Source organism: Copadichromis virginalis, linkage group LG13 (genome assembly GCF_057382275.1).
Source record: "Copadichromis virginalis isolate Kocher_CV1m ecotype Utaka linkage group LG13, C_Virginalis_male_GT1.1, whole genome shotgun sequence".
Lineage (NCBI taxonomy): Eukaryota > Metazoa > Chordata > Actinopteri > Cichliformes > Cichlidae > Copadichromis > Copadichromis virginalis.
In genome coordinates this window covers 19,740,972-19,761,057 of record NC_140630.1, presented here as the reverse complement: position 1 = coordinate 19,761,057, position 20,086 = coordinate 19,740,972, and the positions used below count along the sequence as shown (strand labels likewise).

The window sequence follows — 20,086 nt, the reverse complement described above, 5'->3', positions numbered from 1 at the left end:
TGTTCTCTTTAAAATAAAATGCCCTGGTCTGAATTGATGCATGATTATAGGCTGTGCACAAATATCAGGTTCACACTGTGTACTCATAACAAGAGGACAATCATGCTCTTCTGACAGTAATCTGCAGCTAATGTGCTGTTGGCATGATGATGTGCTGCAATCAATGTTAGGTCTCTTTGTGGAAACAGCGGTCGTTCAGTAACCAGTAGCAGGTCTTCAAAATATTACAGGTTGACCAGTGATTAAACAGAAAAACTTCTAAAATGATTATTAGGGGGGATTAAATTAAAAGGGACCATAATGATGACGAAAGATGTTTTAAGCTGTAATCATAGTGGCCATCGGTTGAACTGCAGCTTTTCTAGCCTTCCTGTTGTGATAATACAACAACATTCTATCCTGTGATTGTAACAACAAAGAGTAAGGCTTTTCTTAAAGGCATACTAATCATGGGTTGTTTTTTTTGTTTTTGTTTTTTTTTTGGGGGGGGGGGGGTTATAGTCTCCACCCCCACTCTGATCAGCAGGGTTTCTATCAGCAGAAGGCAGACGTGTACACACCCTTTTCCAAACCATTGGGAAGGGTCAAATTCAGGGAAAGAAACTTCTTTATTTATAAATTTAAAAGGAAAAAGGAAAGCATGGATGCTTACAAAAAATTAGTGGAAAATTACTGGAGCGTTTAGACAAAGACACCATTGTTTCCTTTAGGATTATACGAAGACCAAAAACAGATTAAAAATGAGTTTTGATGTTGATCAGATCAGAAACTTAACTTCAACTAATTTTTAGTTTTTCTGGTTGTTAACATGCATGCTATATCAGATAAATCTGTTAGTTGTATGCTTACAGCTTCTTTCTGTTGTCTCACTTTGGGCAGTATGACACAAGCTTTATCAATAAGCAGGAAAAAAAGCCCACATAATCATCACTGATTCAGTTCACTTTTATTTATATGGCATCAAATCACAACAACAGTCACCTCATAGTGCTTTATATCTACAGTAACAAGCACTTGGCAACAGTGGGAAAGAAAAACATCCTTTTAACAGGAAGATACCTCTGGAAGAGCCAGGCTCAGGGAGGGGCATCCATCTGCCACGATCAGTTGGGGATGAGGGGACAGAGGCAGGACAAAGGGCACACAAGTGAGCCAGAGATTAATAATAATGTATGATTAAATCCAGAGTGGCGTATATAGACACAGAGAGTGAAAAGAGGTGAGTGAAGCTCAGTGCATCATGGGAAGTCCCCAGCAGCCTAGGCCTTTTCCAGTGTAACTAAGGGAGGACTGGAAGCTGGTTCCATAAGGAGGGACCTAAAAGCTGAAGGCTCTGCCTCACATTCTACTTTTAAATACCCAAGAAACCATAAGTAAGCCCACAGTCTGAGAGTGACAAGCTCTGTTGGGGTGATATGATACTGTGAGGTCTCTAAGATAAGGTGGGGCCTGATTATTCAAGACCTTGTATGTGAGGAGAAGGATTTTAAATTCTGGGGGAACGTTCAATGGCCAAAGGGTGTTTCTGCGAGTGTGTCTGTATCAGTGTGAACTGAGTACTTATTAATGACAAATTGGATAAATGTGTTTTCTTTTTCTTTTAAAAAAATTAAGAAAAAAAATTAAAGTATGACCTGGAAAGTGTTACTGGTGAATTATAAAAGTAATTAAACAATATAAAAACTAATAACTGAGTCAAAAAAGTTCAAAATCCAACATAAACCACAGCACCACTGTGGTTTATGTTGTGCTGTGCTGTAAACTCCTCATAAGTGATGCTCACCAAAGGTTTTTCTCTCAACCCATTTAGATGTGGCTAAACATGTGGGATTGTTTGGGACTGTGTCTGTGCTTTATGGACCTACTGGTCTCTTAAAAGAGATGGGTGTGAGGTATGCATAAATATCCTGTTTACCCTGCAAGCATCCAGTCATAACTGTAAGGAGAAAAAAGAAAGAAAGAAAAAGCTGTTTTTTATTAAAAATGCATAGTGAGCACACAGCCATACTTCAAGTACGCTTAGCTCAGCAGCCACATGCACAATATTAAATGTCATTCAGCAAGAATTACCTCTGAGTGTAGCATGTACTGCAGCTAGCTCTGTACAAATCAAGGAAACTTTCAGTGAACTGTACACCATCACTAAACACACTGATTATATATTTGCAAAATATTTCATTTCAAAAGAGAGAGAAAGACAATGAAAGAGTGTCTTTATTATGACAGGTCATAAAAACAGTTGTAAACTAGACCAGGGATGTCAAACTCATTTTACATAGTGGGCCACGTCAACTCACTTTGATTTCAAGTGAGCATGAGAGTAATTCACATTAATTCGCAAAAAATGTCCCCTTTTCCCGTGGACTCACTGGAAAAAAACAAAAGAAGAAGAAAGAAATGTAAAAAACGGGGATTTTCTGTGTTTTAACTGATATTATTTTATCTATTACTTAGGAAAAGCTGTAAAAAGCTATGAAAATACAACAAAAATCTAAATATAATGCCATCTGTCATATTTCCACAGCCTTCCAGTGGGCCAAACTCGAGTCTTTGCTGGGCTGATTCTGGCCCCCAAACCTTATGTTTAACTCCCCTGATTTAGACACTTAAAGAAAAGATTTTTTTTTAAGTCTCCTGCGACAGGAGGATTTTTTTTCTACATCAGAAGTGATCTTTGATACAGATTAAATGATGCCTGATCAGAAGCCTGACTCCTTGGCATAGTGCAAAGCTTAAAAAAAAAATCACGATGCACGAACGAGCGCCCCTTTGACCAGCAGTAAAAACCTGTGACATAACTCGTGTCTTTAAACCATAAACGTCACGTGTGGCTTCAATTATTTCTACTTCATTTCTACTTCAAATATGTTTCCCACTGATGAGAAATAAAATCTGCAACGACCCAATTCTTCCTTCTAATGAATGTGACTTTGTAATAAAGTTACAGGAAGGTACAGAAAACCTGCATGTCATCTTCTTTCCCTTTTTCCTGCGTGTGCAGTTGCAACGCATCGGGTCACCTCGTGGCTGTAGCCCTCCTGCGGGGCAATGGGCCAATCTGCGTGTTCCTCCCACTATTTTCCACTGTGAGCGACAAGGCTGCACATTGTGCCCAGACCCGGCCAAGCCAAGGTTACACAGGCGGGCTTTTTTTCTCCTTTTTTCTCACTCCGCCTCCAAAGGTAGGCAGTCCGCTGCTCACAGCTGCATCCACTCTCTCCTGATCCACTCTCAGGGCTTCTTCCTCCGTCTAAATAAGGCGCCGGCCCAGCTCCGTGGCTGTACGGTAGGCGCTTTCTCTGTCTTCTTCTACGTTTTATTTCTTCTTTTAAAAAAAAAAATATATATAATTATTATTAATGATGCTGCCTTCATGGCGTCTGCAGTGAAAGCGACCAGTTTTGACTGATGCTCCCGAAGCGGTGACCTCTGCTGTTACTGTGGGTTGTAGGTTGCGATCGACGGGATGCGAAGTTTGTTGCTCGGCATGTTAATGAATTCCTCTCTGGAAGTTTCCGCTTTGAAATTAACGGGGTTAACGTCGTCGGCAGCAGCTCACATCTTTAGGTTAACGGGGCTGCTGCTGAACAGGATAGTGCGTAAAGTGCAGCTTAGGGTTACACGTGTGACCCCCCCTCCATGCAGAATAGTTGCTATTATACAATAATACTGTGTGTGTGTTGGGGGGGGAGGCGGTTTTGTGTAGCAGTCCCGTGAACCTGTCGCGATCATCACGTCAAAACTCTTTGGAAGTAGCCACCGAGTACTGCAACGTGTTTTTGTGCGCTTAATACATGTTTGTAAGTGATGGCTGTAGATAATGTGACAAACCCAGGAGTGAAAGTGTGCATTTTTATGTGCTCTCGGGAACTGAATTGGGTTTCTTCATCATCATCATCATCTGTAGAGCCACTTTATTCTTGGTGGTCACCCATGCAGTTAATGAGTACATTAGCATTTAAAGCAGGGCACTAGAGAGAATAAGCTAGCCTTATATCGACTATTTCCATGTAATTAATAAGACATGACAGATGCTTAGAGTGAAAACATGATGCTGGTTTTTAGTTGTAGTTTAATTTTTGTTGAGAATTAGTTACATGTGTTACCAGAGGTGGGAAATGTCCATAAAGTTTTGTAAGTGTCATATACACATGCAAATAAGCACAGACAGGTTTATACTGTACAACGGAAATCTTAGTTTGCCAGACAACCTTCACACAGCAGTCATAAAAAAATTGAGAAGATAAAAGTGTCCAAGAAAGTACCAGTAATGAATGTGAAGACAATGAAATGAGTTTAAAAAGCTAAGGTTGTGTTTATTCTTGTGCAGGTTAGCAAAACAGATGTGCATGGATTGGTTTGATAGTCTTATCTTTGTGTGGTGATGTTTGAGGAGAACTCTAATAAGAGGACTCTCTGATTTTTGACAAACACCTGGTAAATAAAGTGAAAATCGCCACAGTAGTGGAGAAATTATTACAAACCATTCCCAGAGTAGCCTGAAAGAAACAGAGAGCCTTTAAAGTGGCACATACTGCAGTGATGAATACTATTAGAGAGTCTTCCTCTCTTCAAGAAGAACCAGTTGCAGGAGATGGCCGTCCCTTTCTGACCCTGATTCTGCTGGAGGTTTTCTTCCTGTTAAAAAGGGAATTTTTCCTTCCTACTGTCACCAAAGCCCTTGCTCATAGGGGGTCATATGTGCATTATTGTAGGATCTTTATCTTACAATATAAAGCACCCTGAGGCAACTGTTGTTGTGATTTAGTGCTATATAAATCAAACAACACTAAATAGAAGCTTCAGCTCTGACTGTTTAGACATATTTTGCAGGGCTGCATGCAGCTTGTACCCAGCAAAGACTCACTGACTGGCTGCTAACCTGCTCCCCTGTTGAGGCTCAGCCTGCTCTGATTAAGGCCCTGCAGATTATCATGTTTTGGTGCAGCCTAATGCATCTCAGATAATCAGCGAGGATATCACCAAACTGGGGTCGATCAGAATAAGCCATATTCAGTGCCGACAGATAAATGATTACATGCTATGTGTTCCCTGAGCAGCGATTCAAATAGGTGTTTAACTTTTACTTATATATACTCTGTATTTATGGGCTTTAGTCAGTTTAAATAAGAATTTCTTTACATAGATTAAAAGACTTTCTGAATGCATGTAAACAAAGTCATTAGTGTGTCCTCTCAGTTCTGTTAGTTGCATTTCAGTATCATATGACTGTGTCTAAGAGGCGTGTGCAGGTTGAATTGAGATGCTTTGGTTAAATTTGATAGATCTGCTCACATTTCTGTCTTTAGTGGCCAAGGTTATTCTGAAAAACGGTGCGATTTACTGTCAATGTAAGAGTCAAAAAAGTGTTTTCATATGTGGTAGAAGAGCTACAGTATCTCTCAGCTTGCAGGAGAATGGGATTTGTCTTCATGCTCTCAGGGGGCAGGTGTAGCGACAGTCCAGCGGTGCAGCAGTCGGTTAGATCACAGACTGCTGCATTGACTCAATAGCTGGGGAAACATGTCAGAGGATATAAAGAAGGCAGTCGTACTATTTCTGTTTGCAAAGGCTGAAGTGATACAGCAGGCTTTTGCAAACAATATAAAGGCCTGCAGGAATGTGTAAACACCTCTGGGGTGATAATGAATAAAGCATGTGATCATGAGACTTATCAGATTGGGAGTAAGAAAATCTTAACGCAGGGATTCATGCACTTCTGAAGTGAGAGTATTGTTAAGACTGTATGTGGAAGCAGTGCTGTTATTGTGTAGAAGCACTGGTTTTTGAAAATGTCCTGTATTGTTAAAAACATGATGCGTTTATCCAGGCCTGCGTGTCGTGATGAATGTGCTTCCTGCTGCTGTAAATCATAGTAGGAGACAGGCTTGTGAACAGAACCTGGCAGTAGTAACTTATTAGACTTATATGGAAAAAATATCCAGTGGTGCACATCCAGACGTTCATACTGGCCTGTACATGGCCTTCTGCTTCATATCACTGGGCCGATCTGACTTTCTGAAGTATAGCAGTAAAACCTAACTTTTTGCTGTATGACAGTTATATAGTGGTATATCTACTGACAGAGCAATAATTTGCTTTCACGCTCTTCTTGACAGCTCCTCAGGCAGCTGTTTAAATCAGGAGGGGGACATTACAAACTGTGGGTTTGAAACGGTCACAAAGGGCTGAACTATCAGCAGACACAGGGCCACAACCACCACCACAATATGACAGCTTTGGCAGCAGAACATCCACAAGGTTTAGGAAATATACACATAAAGGGCTAATGAATCTGCACATTCTGACACGTTCATCATCTTCAACAATCTGAGAGCCAGAGGATCAATACACATTGGTAGTAATGGGATAGAGTCGTGGTTATCCTCTGAGTACACCTGCCTCCTGGCCTCTGCACTTCATTTGCATCCCAGAGTGAGAACTGGATATATTTGATGTGTTGATGGAAACAAGAGGGATGTGAAGGATCACTGCTAGGTTTATGGGATGTGTTAGGTGGAGAGAATCTATGGACTGAAGTATGGAGACTTAAAAAGGCAGGCAGGCACAGATGCTTTCAGCTGCTGATAGGCATATATCAGAATTGATTTCTTGGAGTTATGTCATGGTGTTTAAACGCTGCTTAGAGTTGATCATATTTTTTAAAAGGCTGTGGTTTTGATCACTAATAAAGACATCTTTCACAAGGATTGATTACCACTGCATTCATCTCTATGTCTACTTGTAGTGATAAAACTATGGTTGGTTTCCACCACACTCTATAGACTTAACATCTTTTCATTGTGCTGGTTTTGTTTTACTCCCTGAAATTGTACTTGCTCTCATAAGTGACTGTTGTTACTAATTCCAAATGACAACCATATTGGGAGAGGTGGTTTTGGGCGTCATGTTCTTCATTAGACTTATTTAGGTACCGTGGTATTAAATTTAGGTTATAACCTAGTATTTTGTGTGTGTGTGTGTGTGTGTGTGTGTGTGTGTGTGTGTGTGTGTGTGTGTGTGTGTGTGTGTGTGTGTGTGTGTGTGTGTGTGTGTGTGTGTGTGTGTGAGAGAGACGCACAGAGACATCCAGTGGCGTTAGCTCAGTCTCTCAACTCACATTTGAAATGACTGATTAAGCAACACAATCGGTTAGAAATTTCAGAAACTGCTCATCTACCTGGATTTTCTCACATGACCATCTTCAGGGTTTACACAGACTGGTAAGATATCCTGAAGAGCAGCATTTCTTTGGCTGAAAAAGCCTCATTGATGCCAAAAGTCAGAGGAGAATGGCCGGAGTGCTTCAAGCTGATGAGAAGACAATAGTAACTATACAAACAACCAGTCGTTACAGCCATGGTATGCAGAAGAGCATCTCTGAACGCATAACACATTGAATCTCAAAGAAGATGGGCAGCTAACAACAGGAAACTGATGCTACCACTTGCACAGGCCCACCAAGTTTGGTCAATACAAGACTGGAAACATTGGTAACATTTGGATGTTGAAGGTCTGAATTTGGTCCAGGTAACATGAAAGTGTGTTCAGGCTGCTGGTGTTGGTATATTAGTTTATTGGGGTGTTTTCTTGGCACATGTTGAGCCCTTTGATAACAACTGAGCACTGGTTAAACACCACAGCCTACCTGAGTATTGTTGCTGACTAATCCGGGTCCCTTTATGGCAGCAGTATACCTACTGATGGTTGCTTCTGGGGGAATAATGCGGCATGTCACGAAGCTCAAATCATCTTAAACCTGTTTCTTGAACATGACAATGAGTTTAGTGTGCTCAAAGGTCCTCTACAATCTCCAGATCACAATCCAACAGGGCTACACTTGGATCTGCAGCTGACAAATCTGCAGTAACTGCGTGGTGTCATCATGTCAATATGAACAAGGCTTTCCCAGGAGTGTTTCCAGCACCTTGAATCTATGTTGAATATGAAGGATTAATGAAGTTGTGAAGGAAAATGGGGTTCAACCTGGTATGTTGCATATAAAATCGTGGTGTGATGAGTCATCCTCTCCTGAATGCACAGAACTCAAGTTTACCCTGGGCATACATAGGCAGCATTAACATAACATATCTTTTAATCCTGCAAGAAACCAGAGCTCCCAGTGAACCTGCGAACTCCACACAGTAGTGCCCCACCAAGGTCTGAACCCAGAAGCTTCTTGCTGTGAGGAAACGGTGCTAACCACAGTCGCCGTGATGCTCATGCTGCTAAAAGTCTTAATTGTAGATGATACAGAGTAGTTCGATTACCTTACTGTAGCACATACTCCTTTACATTTATTATTCTTTTTTTAAGCTTTTGAATAATTATTTTGTAATAACGTCTAACAACACTCTGTTCTTTTTCTAGGTGAAAAATGGAGACCTTCAATCATAAACTGAACGCGTATATCGACTCATGGATGGGTCCAAGAGGTAAGATGATGCAAATTGCACTAATTCACTGAACGGTGCAAATCATTCACAACTCTACAAGTACCCTGTGAGAAAATGTTATATAAGGTAAACATTACTTAAAACCTTTGACCCAAGTCGTACGTTACATGCTCGACACTGCTCTGTGGATCGTCTTGTGCTTTTCCGCCTGCTAACTTTCTAGGTGTTGAGCAATATTCCTTTTGCTGGTGATTTCTTTTCAGCTCTCTTCATTCATTTGCTGCTGGCAGTCAGGCCACCTTATTGTCCATCCTCCTCTCCTCACCTCTTTATCTCCATATTTCAGATCAGCGGGTTCGGGGAATGCTGCTGCTCGACAACTACCCACCAACCTTTGCACTCACAGTCATGTACCTTCTGATCGTTTGGATGGGGCCCAAGTACATGAAACACAGGCAGCCGTACTCCTGCAGAGCCGTCATGGTGTTCTACAATCTGGGCCTGACGCTCTTGTCCTTTTATATGTTCTATGAGGTAAACGAACTGCTCAGCGCTGAGAGATGAGCTAAACTGGGCCAAAGCAAACACAGCAGAGTCGCACTGCAAATAGATTATAAAATAAAGAGGAGGAAACTAAAATGACCCAGAACTAGATATACACCAATTGGCCATTGATTGTGTTGTTACTGTGGCAACTATCAAGAGGCAGGTTATACAAGGCAGTAAGTGTGACGGTTGTTTAAGTTAATGTGTTGAAAATTCAAATCAGTTTCATTTATATAGTGCCAAATCACAACAGCAGGCATCTCACCTACTTAAAGAAAGTAAAAGTACCTCCTTGAAGAACATTTCTACCACTTTTGCAATGCAAAGCTAACCGAACCTTGTCCTATATTAATGTAATGATAAAATAATATTAGTAGATAGAAATACTGATTTTATTTCAGTTTACATTTTAATTCTTACAAAGGTACTGGGCTTGAATCAGGGAAGTAGGACATGAGCAGAGAAAAAGACAGAAAATTAAAAAATAGCTCTATTTTCTGTAGAGGGTGACTTTGCCTCTAAACAGGAAAATGAGTTGGAAAGAGGTTAAAGACTAATTTAGCAGGTGGGGGAATCCTAAAATCAGCGGTAATGGCTCAGCATGGGGAAAAGAATCACAACTCACAATTATTACCGTTTAGAGCTCCAGTAGATCTTCTTAGTGTACAGGCTGTGATCAGCTGACCCACTGCTCTTTGTGGATGTACACAAATGAATTCATCAAGATGCTCGCTGAAGATGCTGAACTTCAGACACCGCAACTTATAGACACCTGCAATCGTTCCGGTGTGCCAAAAAACACCCGCCCAATTTGGCACACGGTTTTCCTCTTTCATCTCTTTTTATGCGACGTCCTCCGGTGATTCCATTTGTTACTCTTCAGGCTTAAATCAGTTTCACGTTTGAAGACACAGTGACGAAATAATAACTCCCCTCAAAAAGTTTTGAAAATGTAAGGAGTAGAAAGTACAGATTTGAAAATGTAGCAGGTAAAAGTAAAAAGCTGTCAGAAAAAGTACTGATACCTATAGTAGCGAAGTATTTATACTTTGTTACCTCCCACATCTGCCTCTAACATGAGTTATCATGCTAGATTAGTACAAAAATTGAGTGTAAAATTAATTATAGCTTCATTTTTAACAGATATCAGTGCGCCATCACTCTTTTGCGAGGAATTGGCTGCCTGCATCTGTGGCTGAAAGCTGCACCAAGAGACAAAGCCCCCGGGGGGGAGAGAGGGACGCAGCTGGATGCTGACAGGCTCATTGTGCCAGCTTTTAGCACAGGACACTATTGTTTGCTGGAAAACTGCTTTTTTATAAACGGGCTGACTAAGTGACTGCAATTGAGAGACGCACTAATGTAAACAAACATGGAAGAGCATTCTTATTTGGCAGGGAGGCTCAGTCAGTCTGAGCTCAGTGCACTGGGATGTGGCAATAGTGCAGAGTTCTCTTATCAGTGACAGCATCTGCTGTTATGCGTACTGTGAACACCAGGATGTCAGAACCAGACATAGCATTTCTGAGGACGTGTAAGTCTAAAGTATCTTTAGTCTCCTCCCCATCACAGCTGGCAGACCAATCTTGTCTGTCCCGCTGCATTGCGTAAGGCCCCAGTGGACTGTTGCCTGCTTTGATTCATTAAGCACTCCAGTTTGGTAATGCCGCAGCCACGGGGTGAACTTTTGGCAGTGCAAAGTCAATCAAGGCCACCTGATGTGAATCAAAGTACAGGCCACTTTTGATCTTTGTCAACTTTCCAGAGCACAACTGTAATTGTGATCAGTTTTGTTTGACTATAATGCATCTGTAAGTCTGAAAAAAATCAATCAATCAAAGCTGTATATTAAGTTAGAGACAGGCTAATATCTGTGCCCACAAGATAAAATACAAACCTCATTCTGCTGGCGGTTTCTTGGCTCTAAGCTGTGTAAGTGAAGCCTTTTACAGCAGCAGACAAAGTGCATCTATATGGAAGTGGTGACTCAGCAATCAGCTAAGTCATCCACGTGTATTTGAATAATTATTCTTTAATGTGCCCTTTCAATGCCTCTAACAAGATTTACTAGAAATGGCAACAAATAGGCTGAATAATCCAGTTTCTGTAAGTTTCCTCCTCTTATGTAGTCCACAGAGATTACAGGCTGCTGCTGCTGCTGCATGTTTATTGTTGAAGCTAACATGTTGCAGATGGTCTGAGAGTCTGGATTTTAAGGAACATAGCAGCCGGTCAGAAAGTGTTCGGAGCTTTGCAAACATTCCAATGAAACCTTTGACATACACACACAAAAATCAGTGCAAACAAAAGGGAGTTAATGTAGACTAAAGGTGAGTACATGGTGTCCTTTGCTGAATACCACGGACCGGTTTATGCCCGACAATATTTTCACGGACCGGCCTTTAAGGTGTCGCAGAAAAATACAACAAAATAAAACTAGTACCGGTACTGAAAAATAGAAGAGTTATACATAAAACACGTGAAAAGACCCAGGAAAAGCGAGTTAACGATAAAAACGATAACAAAATAACGCTGAAAACCGATAAAAACCCTGAAAACCACACATTTCACACCTGAGCCTCAACTCTCGCGGCCTGGTACCAAACGACTCACGGACCGGTACTGGTCCGAGGCCCGGGGGTTGGGGACCGCTGTCCTAGAGTACTGCAATTAGCCTTTCCTAGATTAAACGACTTCCCGCACGTTGTGTGATAATAAACAATGAGCTTGATGCCTTTTAAACTGTATCATCTTTGTTGTCATTAATTGTTATCAGCTAAAGATGGTTCATCACAATCTGACACAACATGTATTAACAGGAGAAAATAGTTATCTTACTTGCTATTTGTGCGTGTATTTGCACACGTTTGTTAGTTGCTGGAAGGATTGAGTCATATTTAAAAACACAAATCATGCACTTCTATTTGTGCACTGCACATTCTTTGTGTTTAGTTGTTTTTTTTTTTGGTACAAAATAAATTAATTTTACATTTAATGTCTTTTTATCTACAGCTCATTAGCGCTGCGTGGCACGGAGGCTACAACTTCTACTGCCAGAACACTCACAGTGCAGAGGAAGCGGATATTAAGGTCAGTCACCTTTACACTGTGCACTCTTTTTGTGTGGGTGTTCCTCTGTCTTTTGATTGCTTCTTTGATACACTGATGGGCTTTATAGTGAAATTGTAAGAGAGTCTATACGAGAGAGAGAGCATATTTAGGCATTTTACTTAAAATGTGTATCCACTGATCTGCTTTGATTTCTGTGGGCAGGTAGCTATAAATCCAGTCAGATAAGCTGCAGAGACAGTGCATTTAATCCAGTTTTCGACATCATGATGGCTGTCTTCAGCATCAGTGAAAACAAGCCTCTCACTGAAATGTGCTTGGCTCTGCAGTTCTGCAGCGATTAAATTAAAAGGTTTATCAGTTTGTCAGTCCTACAGTTAAACAGATTCCTCCCAGACCTTTGGGTGCCTTTGGGAACCCATTCCAATTTTGCCAACATTTTTTTTTTTTTTTTTTGTGTATATATTTTGTTTGCTATGAAGGTTTCTCTCTCTCTCCTCCCCCACCCCCACCCAGATTATAAATGTCCTCTGGTGGTACTACTTCTCCAAGCTCATCGAGTTCATGGACACCTTCTTCTTCATACTACGAAAAAATAATCACCAGATCACGTTCCTGCACCTTTACCACCATGCTAGCATGCTGAATATCTGGTGGTTTGTTATGAACTGGATACCTTGTGGGCATTGTGAGTGTTTTTACACAGCTTCACCCTCCAGTAACCACAGAAACAGTCTGGCATCACAGTTCAGCTAAATAATTCAAGTGCTCTAACCCATTAGCCTTGAAGGATACAAAGTGACACTTATTGACCCACACGCTGCTACAATGTGTAACTAACTTTGCGCTTTTTACTGCTCACATAAACCATATTACTTCTGCATTAATTTACTGTTAATGGTTTCTAGTGTTTTTATTTTTTATTTTAACATAAAATCTGTAGTAAATTCTCCAAACACAACAGACTAATAACAAGTTTATTATCCCTGCTCTCTCTTTGTTAATATCATCCTGTCTCTTTCTTTTGTGCCTCTCCAGCGTACTTCGGTGCCTCACTAAACAGCTTCATTCACGTCGTGATGTATTCGTACTATGGCCTCTCAGCCATTCCAGCCATCCGGCCATACCTTTGGTGGAAGAAGTACATCACGCAGTTACAGCTGGTGGGTTCACATTCTTCCTCCAGTGCTAGAAACAATATTCAGATTCTTAAGTAAAAATAGCGGCATTTTAGTAAAAAATACGTGGTTTGTTTCAAATAAAAGTGCAATTAAATGCATAATTAAAATCCAAAAGTACTGGAAACTCCATGGACTTTAGTTTCTGCAGATGACTCTGTGATTTGTAGCTAGATTAGCGTGCGTGTGGAAGATGAATGAAAGTCAGGAGATGCAAGAGAAAACATATATGTGAAAGGGAAGGAGGCGGGTGGAAAGGTGAAGATGCAAGAAGGACAGGTAGTGAAGGTGGATGAGTTTAAATACGTGGGGTCAACCAGGTATTTAAACTCATATACAGTGGCTTGCAAAAGTATTTGACCCCCTTGAACTTTCCCACATTTTGTCACATTACAGCCACAAACATGAATCAATTTTATTGGAATTCCACATGAAAGACCAATACAAAGTGGTGTACACGTGAGAAGTGGAACGAAAATCATACATGATTCCAAAATTTTTTTACAAATAAATAACTGCAAAGTGGGGTGTGCGTAATTATTCAGCCCCCTGAGTCAATACTTTTTAGAACCATCTTTTGCTGCAATTACAGCTGCCAGTCTTTTGGGGTGTGTCTCTACCAGCTTTGCACATCTAGCGACTGAAATCCTTGCCCATTCTTCTTTGCAGAACAGTCTTATGTCAGCTCAGATTGCTACTATCCCTTGTAATCCTGTTTAAATAAGCAGTTATGAAAATGTATTGTTAAAAAAAGGTTTACTTTGGGTTTAAACAGTGTCTCAAAGTGCTTCCTAGTTTTAAATCTGTTTGCTGTAATTCTCCTTTAAATTTATTTCTTTTAAAGAACATTTAAAGGAAATACAGACTCCGTTACAAGGTCAAATAACTTAAGGCTGATTGACACACTGAACTGTATATTTTATAAGCACTTTGTGTGTATTGTATGAAAACGTGCACGTAGTGGCATAAAAAGAGCAATATTTCCTTTGCCTGTAGTGTTGCAGAAATATAAAGTAGTATGGAACATTGGGGGGGGGGCTCTCTGTCACCCTCTCACTCTGTGGTGTGTGATGTGTTTGTTTGTTTTTCTCCACAGATCCAGTTCTTTTTAACTGTGACCCAGACAACTTTGGCAGTCATATGGCCATGCGGCTTCCCGATGGGATGGTTGTACTTCCAAATAAGTTACATGTTCACACTCATTATCCTTTTCATGAACTTCTACATTCAGGTGAGTTTTTTCTTTGCAAGAAGGTAAAACATTCAAAGGAAGTAATTGTTTTATGCACGACTTTATCAGCGTGTCACATTGTTATGGTGGAATTTTGTCCCTCTCTGTCTTACAATGTTGATTCAGTTCATTGAATGTTGCAGGCACAGCACTCAAAGTCCAGGTCTCAGTGCAAATGAGATCTGGACTTAGTAACACCTTAACTTAGCCATTGCAACATCTTGATTCTTTTCTTTTTCGCCCAGTCTGTTACGGTGCTTGGGATCGTTGTCATGTTGTTTAAGCTGATTTTGACTAAGTCCTAGATGTCACACAGATGGCCTTTAAAGTTCATGATTCAGGTCCATCTAACTTGACAGTTCATATAAGCAGTTTGTTTCATTATGCTGTGTTTTAATGCTGAACATTTCCACTTTGGTTACATCTGTCCGAAGGACATTTTTCCAGATGCCTTGTGGTTTGCTCAGATGCAACATTGCATTCTTTTAGAGAGAAGAGGCTTTCTGTTGGAAACCTTTGCAAACGAGCCATACTTGTTCAGTCTTTCTCATTTTAATGTTGTGAACATTTAGCATGCACTCTTTCTGATGATCATTTAAATTGATTGCATTTTATCAGGAATACCTGGCTGCTACTTGGACCCTTTTTAAATCATAAGGAAGCAGTGAACGTGTGCTTAGTTTTCCCTATGAAAACTTTCTTTATCACGGATGTGCTTCTTGTTCCTTTGTGCTACAGCCCTCTGCCTTTACACAAAACCCATTAAAATTTAGAGAGCCATTCACTGGAGTGGATGACATCCGCAGTCCTACAATAACTTGCTCCTTAAAATACCTGAACTTGTGAAAGCACCAACACAAACCTTTATCTACAGCTGACTGTAGTCTGCTGCAAACGTACCCTTTGCACCTTTGAGTCATTAGAGCAGTGGCCAGCAGTTATTATTTCTCAAGCAAACTTACATTTGTTTTTATATAAAATGAAATATGCCCGATTCACAGACGGGTTCTGTTCTCAAGCTAACATTCACACTCTGATGGATTCCTCAGAGTTCAGTATCCAGCCCAAGGTTACTGTGTTATGCGACTAGAGGAGCCAGGAATCGAGAAATACCATGGAAACATTACTACCGCCTCAAGGAGTGGAGCCCTGTTCTCCTATATGTCGTTCGGGGCTATACTATAATAACCAGGAAGGCTGAGAGGAAGAGTGAATTTTCATCTATAAAATTATATGTAGTGATTTATTTTTCCCTCTTTTGTCTCACTCAAGACTTACAAGAAGAAGAGCGGTTCTCAGAGGAAGCATCCACAGAACAGCTCCCTGCTATCAACAAATGGACATGCTAACGGGACGCCATCAACGGACTTCACCGCACCCAAGAAACTGAGGGTGGATTGACATTTGAGAAACCTATTTCTCAATGTAGCGTGTTAGCTAATGCTGCTAGATGTGTCTTCTTACCTAGAATAGCCTAGCACTTACTTCAGATGAAATAAGCCATAGCCACATACAGTATAGCCAGAGACTTTCCATGTTTTTGCACATATTGCTACTTACTGTACTGAATTATTGACTTAATGAAGAAAATTAATATTTTGTAGTAAGGTTGAGACTGTACAATATTGCCTTCCCCACCTTCTAGAGGTAATGATAATCCAAAGCAAACATGTTGTTCTTGCTACCAGCAAACAAGCACACATTCAGTAACGCTTTACACCCGCAAGATCTAAAAATGAAAGCTGCACCGAGTGTGTTGGCAGCTGAAGGTTCTTCTCACACTCAGTGACGTCAACTTGAGGGACTGAAAACATGCACATGTACACGATGCTTACTGTGGTCCTTAATGTGTAACCAGAATACGCATCTCGCGTCTTGCTTTATCTTATTCCTGCCTCAGCAGTTGCATCATCTTAAATGTTGCTCCCTGTAATACTGTAATGCATACTTACTGAGAGGCTGTAACACCTGAAATTGCACATTTACAGAAAAATATTCAGTGCAGGGTCTGAAATTTGGAATATTTAGCAATCTAACAAAGCATAACCAAAGTATAGTGTTCTGCGCATTGTAGGATTTCTATTTAAAAAGCATTTAAGACAGCGTGACAGGGCAGCTGTGGTGTTTCATGAGAGTAGTTTAAATTCAGTTCTGCTTAATTCAGAAAATTTAGTCTTCCCTTGTCCACTGAGCTTTTAAGACCTTAAATATAATTTGATTAAATGAACCTATGCCATTAGCACTGCAGCATAAATGTTTATTTTTAAACTATTTAGATGGTAAAGATAATCATAGTGTTTTTGGCTAAGTAAGTAAATATGTTGTATTCAGACAAATTTTATAGTTGACTATGAAAGATCTGTTATCTTTAGATCAAGTTGTTGAAAGGCAATCTTACCTCCCGTAGGTAAACCAGTTAGAACATCTATGATCTGCCTGAACACGTGACTAAACATTCAAAAACTGGAAAGATTATGACAACTGGACGAATCCCATTGCTGAGGAGCTTTACATTAAAAGCTCAGTTAGGACAGTTTATTATTAATATCATTACAATTCTTTTTAATTATATCTTTATTGAAATAGGGTCTTCTGTGCCTTCTGGACCAGTTGATTTGGTTTCTAATGTAGCATTTTCCCATTTTTCTTAATGTTTGTTCACGTCAGACAAATATGTGTCCAACTTCATGTCTGAATCTTGTGCCTGAATCTACATTTCCTTTGTGGGATTTGAGAATTTCAACAAATTATTATTTCTAACAACTTCTAATCATAATTTGATGTCGATAAAACAGAATAGCAAAAAAACAACAGCAAAAAAAAAAAGACCGACCTTTTTCTATTCAAAAGTAACTACATCCACTTAAACCCTCGAAAGCTCACTTTGGATCATAATATACGTGAAAATAGCCAAAGTAGCTTTTCTCCTGGTTCTCAGCCTTCATGCTAAACTACTGGCTGTAGCTACATGTTTGGCACACATATATCAGCAAATGAGTATTTTCTCTATTCCTCTCATATCCACCCCACCCCCCCACCCACCCACCCAAAATAAATAAATAAATAAATAAATAACGAGGGAAAAAGATTTTAGTGATTAAACTATTTAATTTTATTTAATTTCCAAGCAGAGGCGGTAGTAAATGCTGGTATGGAAGAAGAAATGTATAAGGGTGGCTAAAGGATGAATCTTAAATTAATTTCTGACACTGTACCCATGAAATCATACAGGCATGTAATGACATGTAATAAGATGCACTGAGATCAAAGATTTTCTAGATTGTTAAATCGATAGATATATTTTCTGAAATCAGGTCATGAATCCAAATTAATGTGTTAGAATTTGTTTATTCACTGTAACACATTAAAAAAAAGACTATGAACATGTTTGTTGTGTTTGTCTTGAAAATTAATCACACTGACAATAACGAAAGAGAACAGACTCTTAATTATTTTTGAGTTTGCAAAACATTTACTAGCCGTTGCTAATAGCAAAACTAGTTTATCAGTTGTATTATGTATAGTTAGTAACTGTTGGTATGCGAACATGCTGCCATGTGAGCATGTTAGCACGACTGGCTGCATGAATAAAAAGATTTACAATTTCTATGTATTTAAAAAAAGAAGTTATTTACAAATATTTTTGTGACTGTTTCTGTTTCTGGCTTCTTCCTGTAAAAAGGGAGTTTTTCCTTGTCGCCATCACCGAGTGCTTGCTCATCCAGCATCATCCGATTCCTGGGGTTTTCTTTCTAAAGTTGTAGGGTTTTTATCTTGCAGCGTATAAATAACATTTATATGCTGTATAAATAACATTTAGTTGAATCATTTTCCAGATAAACTGCATTATTATAGGTGAAGTTATTATTGATCAAGCAGTGCAAAAGTAATTTAAGTAAACCGCTGCAACATTAAATGATTTACACATCAATGAACCAATCATTTTAATTGTCATTTTATATAACGACATTAAAAAATATGCATGTTTTCAGTGTTTTTCACTGCTGCTACACAGCCGTGCATTTGGAATACATGCAGTTTGCTATCAGTTTTGAAGATAAGTGAGGCCTGTTGCATTGGGGAAAAAAGAATGGCAGCATACGTTAGTCAGAAATTTGAATCGTTGAACAATACAGGTGCCTTCATAAATTTCTATACCATATTAACGCACCTAGTTTTTGGCGACACAAGCTGCATGTTCCCTCTTCTCTTTAAGCTATGACGTGGCACTCACATTTTCTTAAATTAATTTACTGGCCAAATCCCAATATGCTTTACTTCTTCTCCGCAGCCCTCAGGCCCAAAGGAGGCAGAAGCATTTCTGTGTCTTTTGTAAACATTTCTCTTTTTTAGCATGTCAGTGTTCACTGACTGTCTTTCAGAAGTGATCCTGAACCCGAGCAATGATCGATTCCCACTACAGAATCACGCCTGTGTTTAATGCAGGGCTCCAAAATAACCTTCCAATATTAGCTTTCAGTCTTGTCCCATGTGTGCAGATGTCAGTCTGGACTGTCTGAATCTTTAATGATATTTTCCTTTAGTTTATGAAATCCTGAAATTCTTTCCAGCTTTAATTTGAGACATGAAACAACCTCTCTGGGATTTTTTTCCCCACACCCAAGCATTTTACTGAATAATCATATTAGTTTTGAGAAGCTTCACCAGCTGTGGGTTTTTCCCCATTACGTAACATCGGCAGAATTCTTGTTCTCCCTGTACCCAACTTTTTGAAAACTTCTTGTTTGCATTAAAGCTTCCAAATAAGTTATAGCTCTTGTAGTTATAGTTTTGAATGATCTGCATATCAGGGCATTGTGCTTTTATTTGGTTTTTAAATATGATCCAGACCCAGCAATATATTATTGTCCTATGTGGGGGACATGAGTCTGAGAGCTCTATACCAAACAACATTAATGCATCTATTTGAGTCCTGGTGTACAGTCAAGAGGACATCCTCGACTTTCTAGTGATGCCACATTTGTAGGGATTTGATAGACAACATAGACTTTATTTTCAAAGTCATAAGCATTGCAGTTTCCACATTTTATAGCAAGAAAGGATGTTAAATTATTCATTTTTAATAATGTTTTGATTGATAATCTTTTTTTCTTCTCAGTGTGAGATTCCTAAATTCAGTTTAGTTCAGAATAGTAATTTTAACCTTTTCAAAATAAAACTTGTATTCGGTGTGATTTTTTATGATTCTCAGGAGATTATCAATTTCTATGTCTCTCTGTCTGTGCTCGCTCACTGTGGATTTAATCAGGATGTTGTGACCAAATGTCTGACCTCAGAAAGCAGACATGAGGCCAGAGTGAGGGGGTCACACCCTGCACAGCTTTCTCACTTACACATGAAACTATTCCAACTAGCTCTTTGGGAGCTTTGTCTTACAAAGTTTTTATTTAATGGTGTGGGGACAGAAAAAAAGTCTCTTCCCCTCTGTTACCGAGGTCAGTCAGCGTCGTTTCGACTCAGTCTACACAGTATATGTTGAGACAATGACCCACCCTCACCCCAAAGTTTTTTCCATTTGCCCTGTTCTCCTCCTCACGAGCACTGCATGCAAACTTGATGCACTGGAGAGCCGTGAGTCACACTGAGGTCGCGTTTGGAGGACAGAGCCACTGTTTGTGAGCTTTGGTGGCGTATCTGCTGGCCAG

The 20,086-nt window shown here is 39.7% G+C and overlaps 1 protein-coding gene across 1 annotated transcript; it reads left to right on the top strand.

Annotated features, from left to right (window-relative positions):
* Nucleotides 1-3,088: 3,088 nt before the first annotated feature.
* On the top strand, nt 3,089-17,807 carry elovl5 (ELOVL fatty acid elongase 5). The gene is made up of 8 exons (XM_085477889.1): nt 3,089-3,286; nt 8,371-8,435; nt 8,743-8,930; nt 11,955-12,032; nt 12,528-12,699; nt 13,050-13,174; nt 14,286-14,420; nt 15,693-17,807. Exons 2-8 carry the CDS (start codon nt 8,378-8,380, stop codon nt 15,819-15,821), a joined length of 885 nt encoding a protein of 294 aa, XP_085334015.1. The 5' UTR covers nt 3,089-3,286; nt 8,371-8,377; the 3' UTR covers nt 15,822-17,807.
* Nucleotides 17,808-20,086: the final 2,279 nt, after the last annotated feature.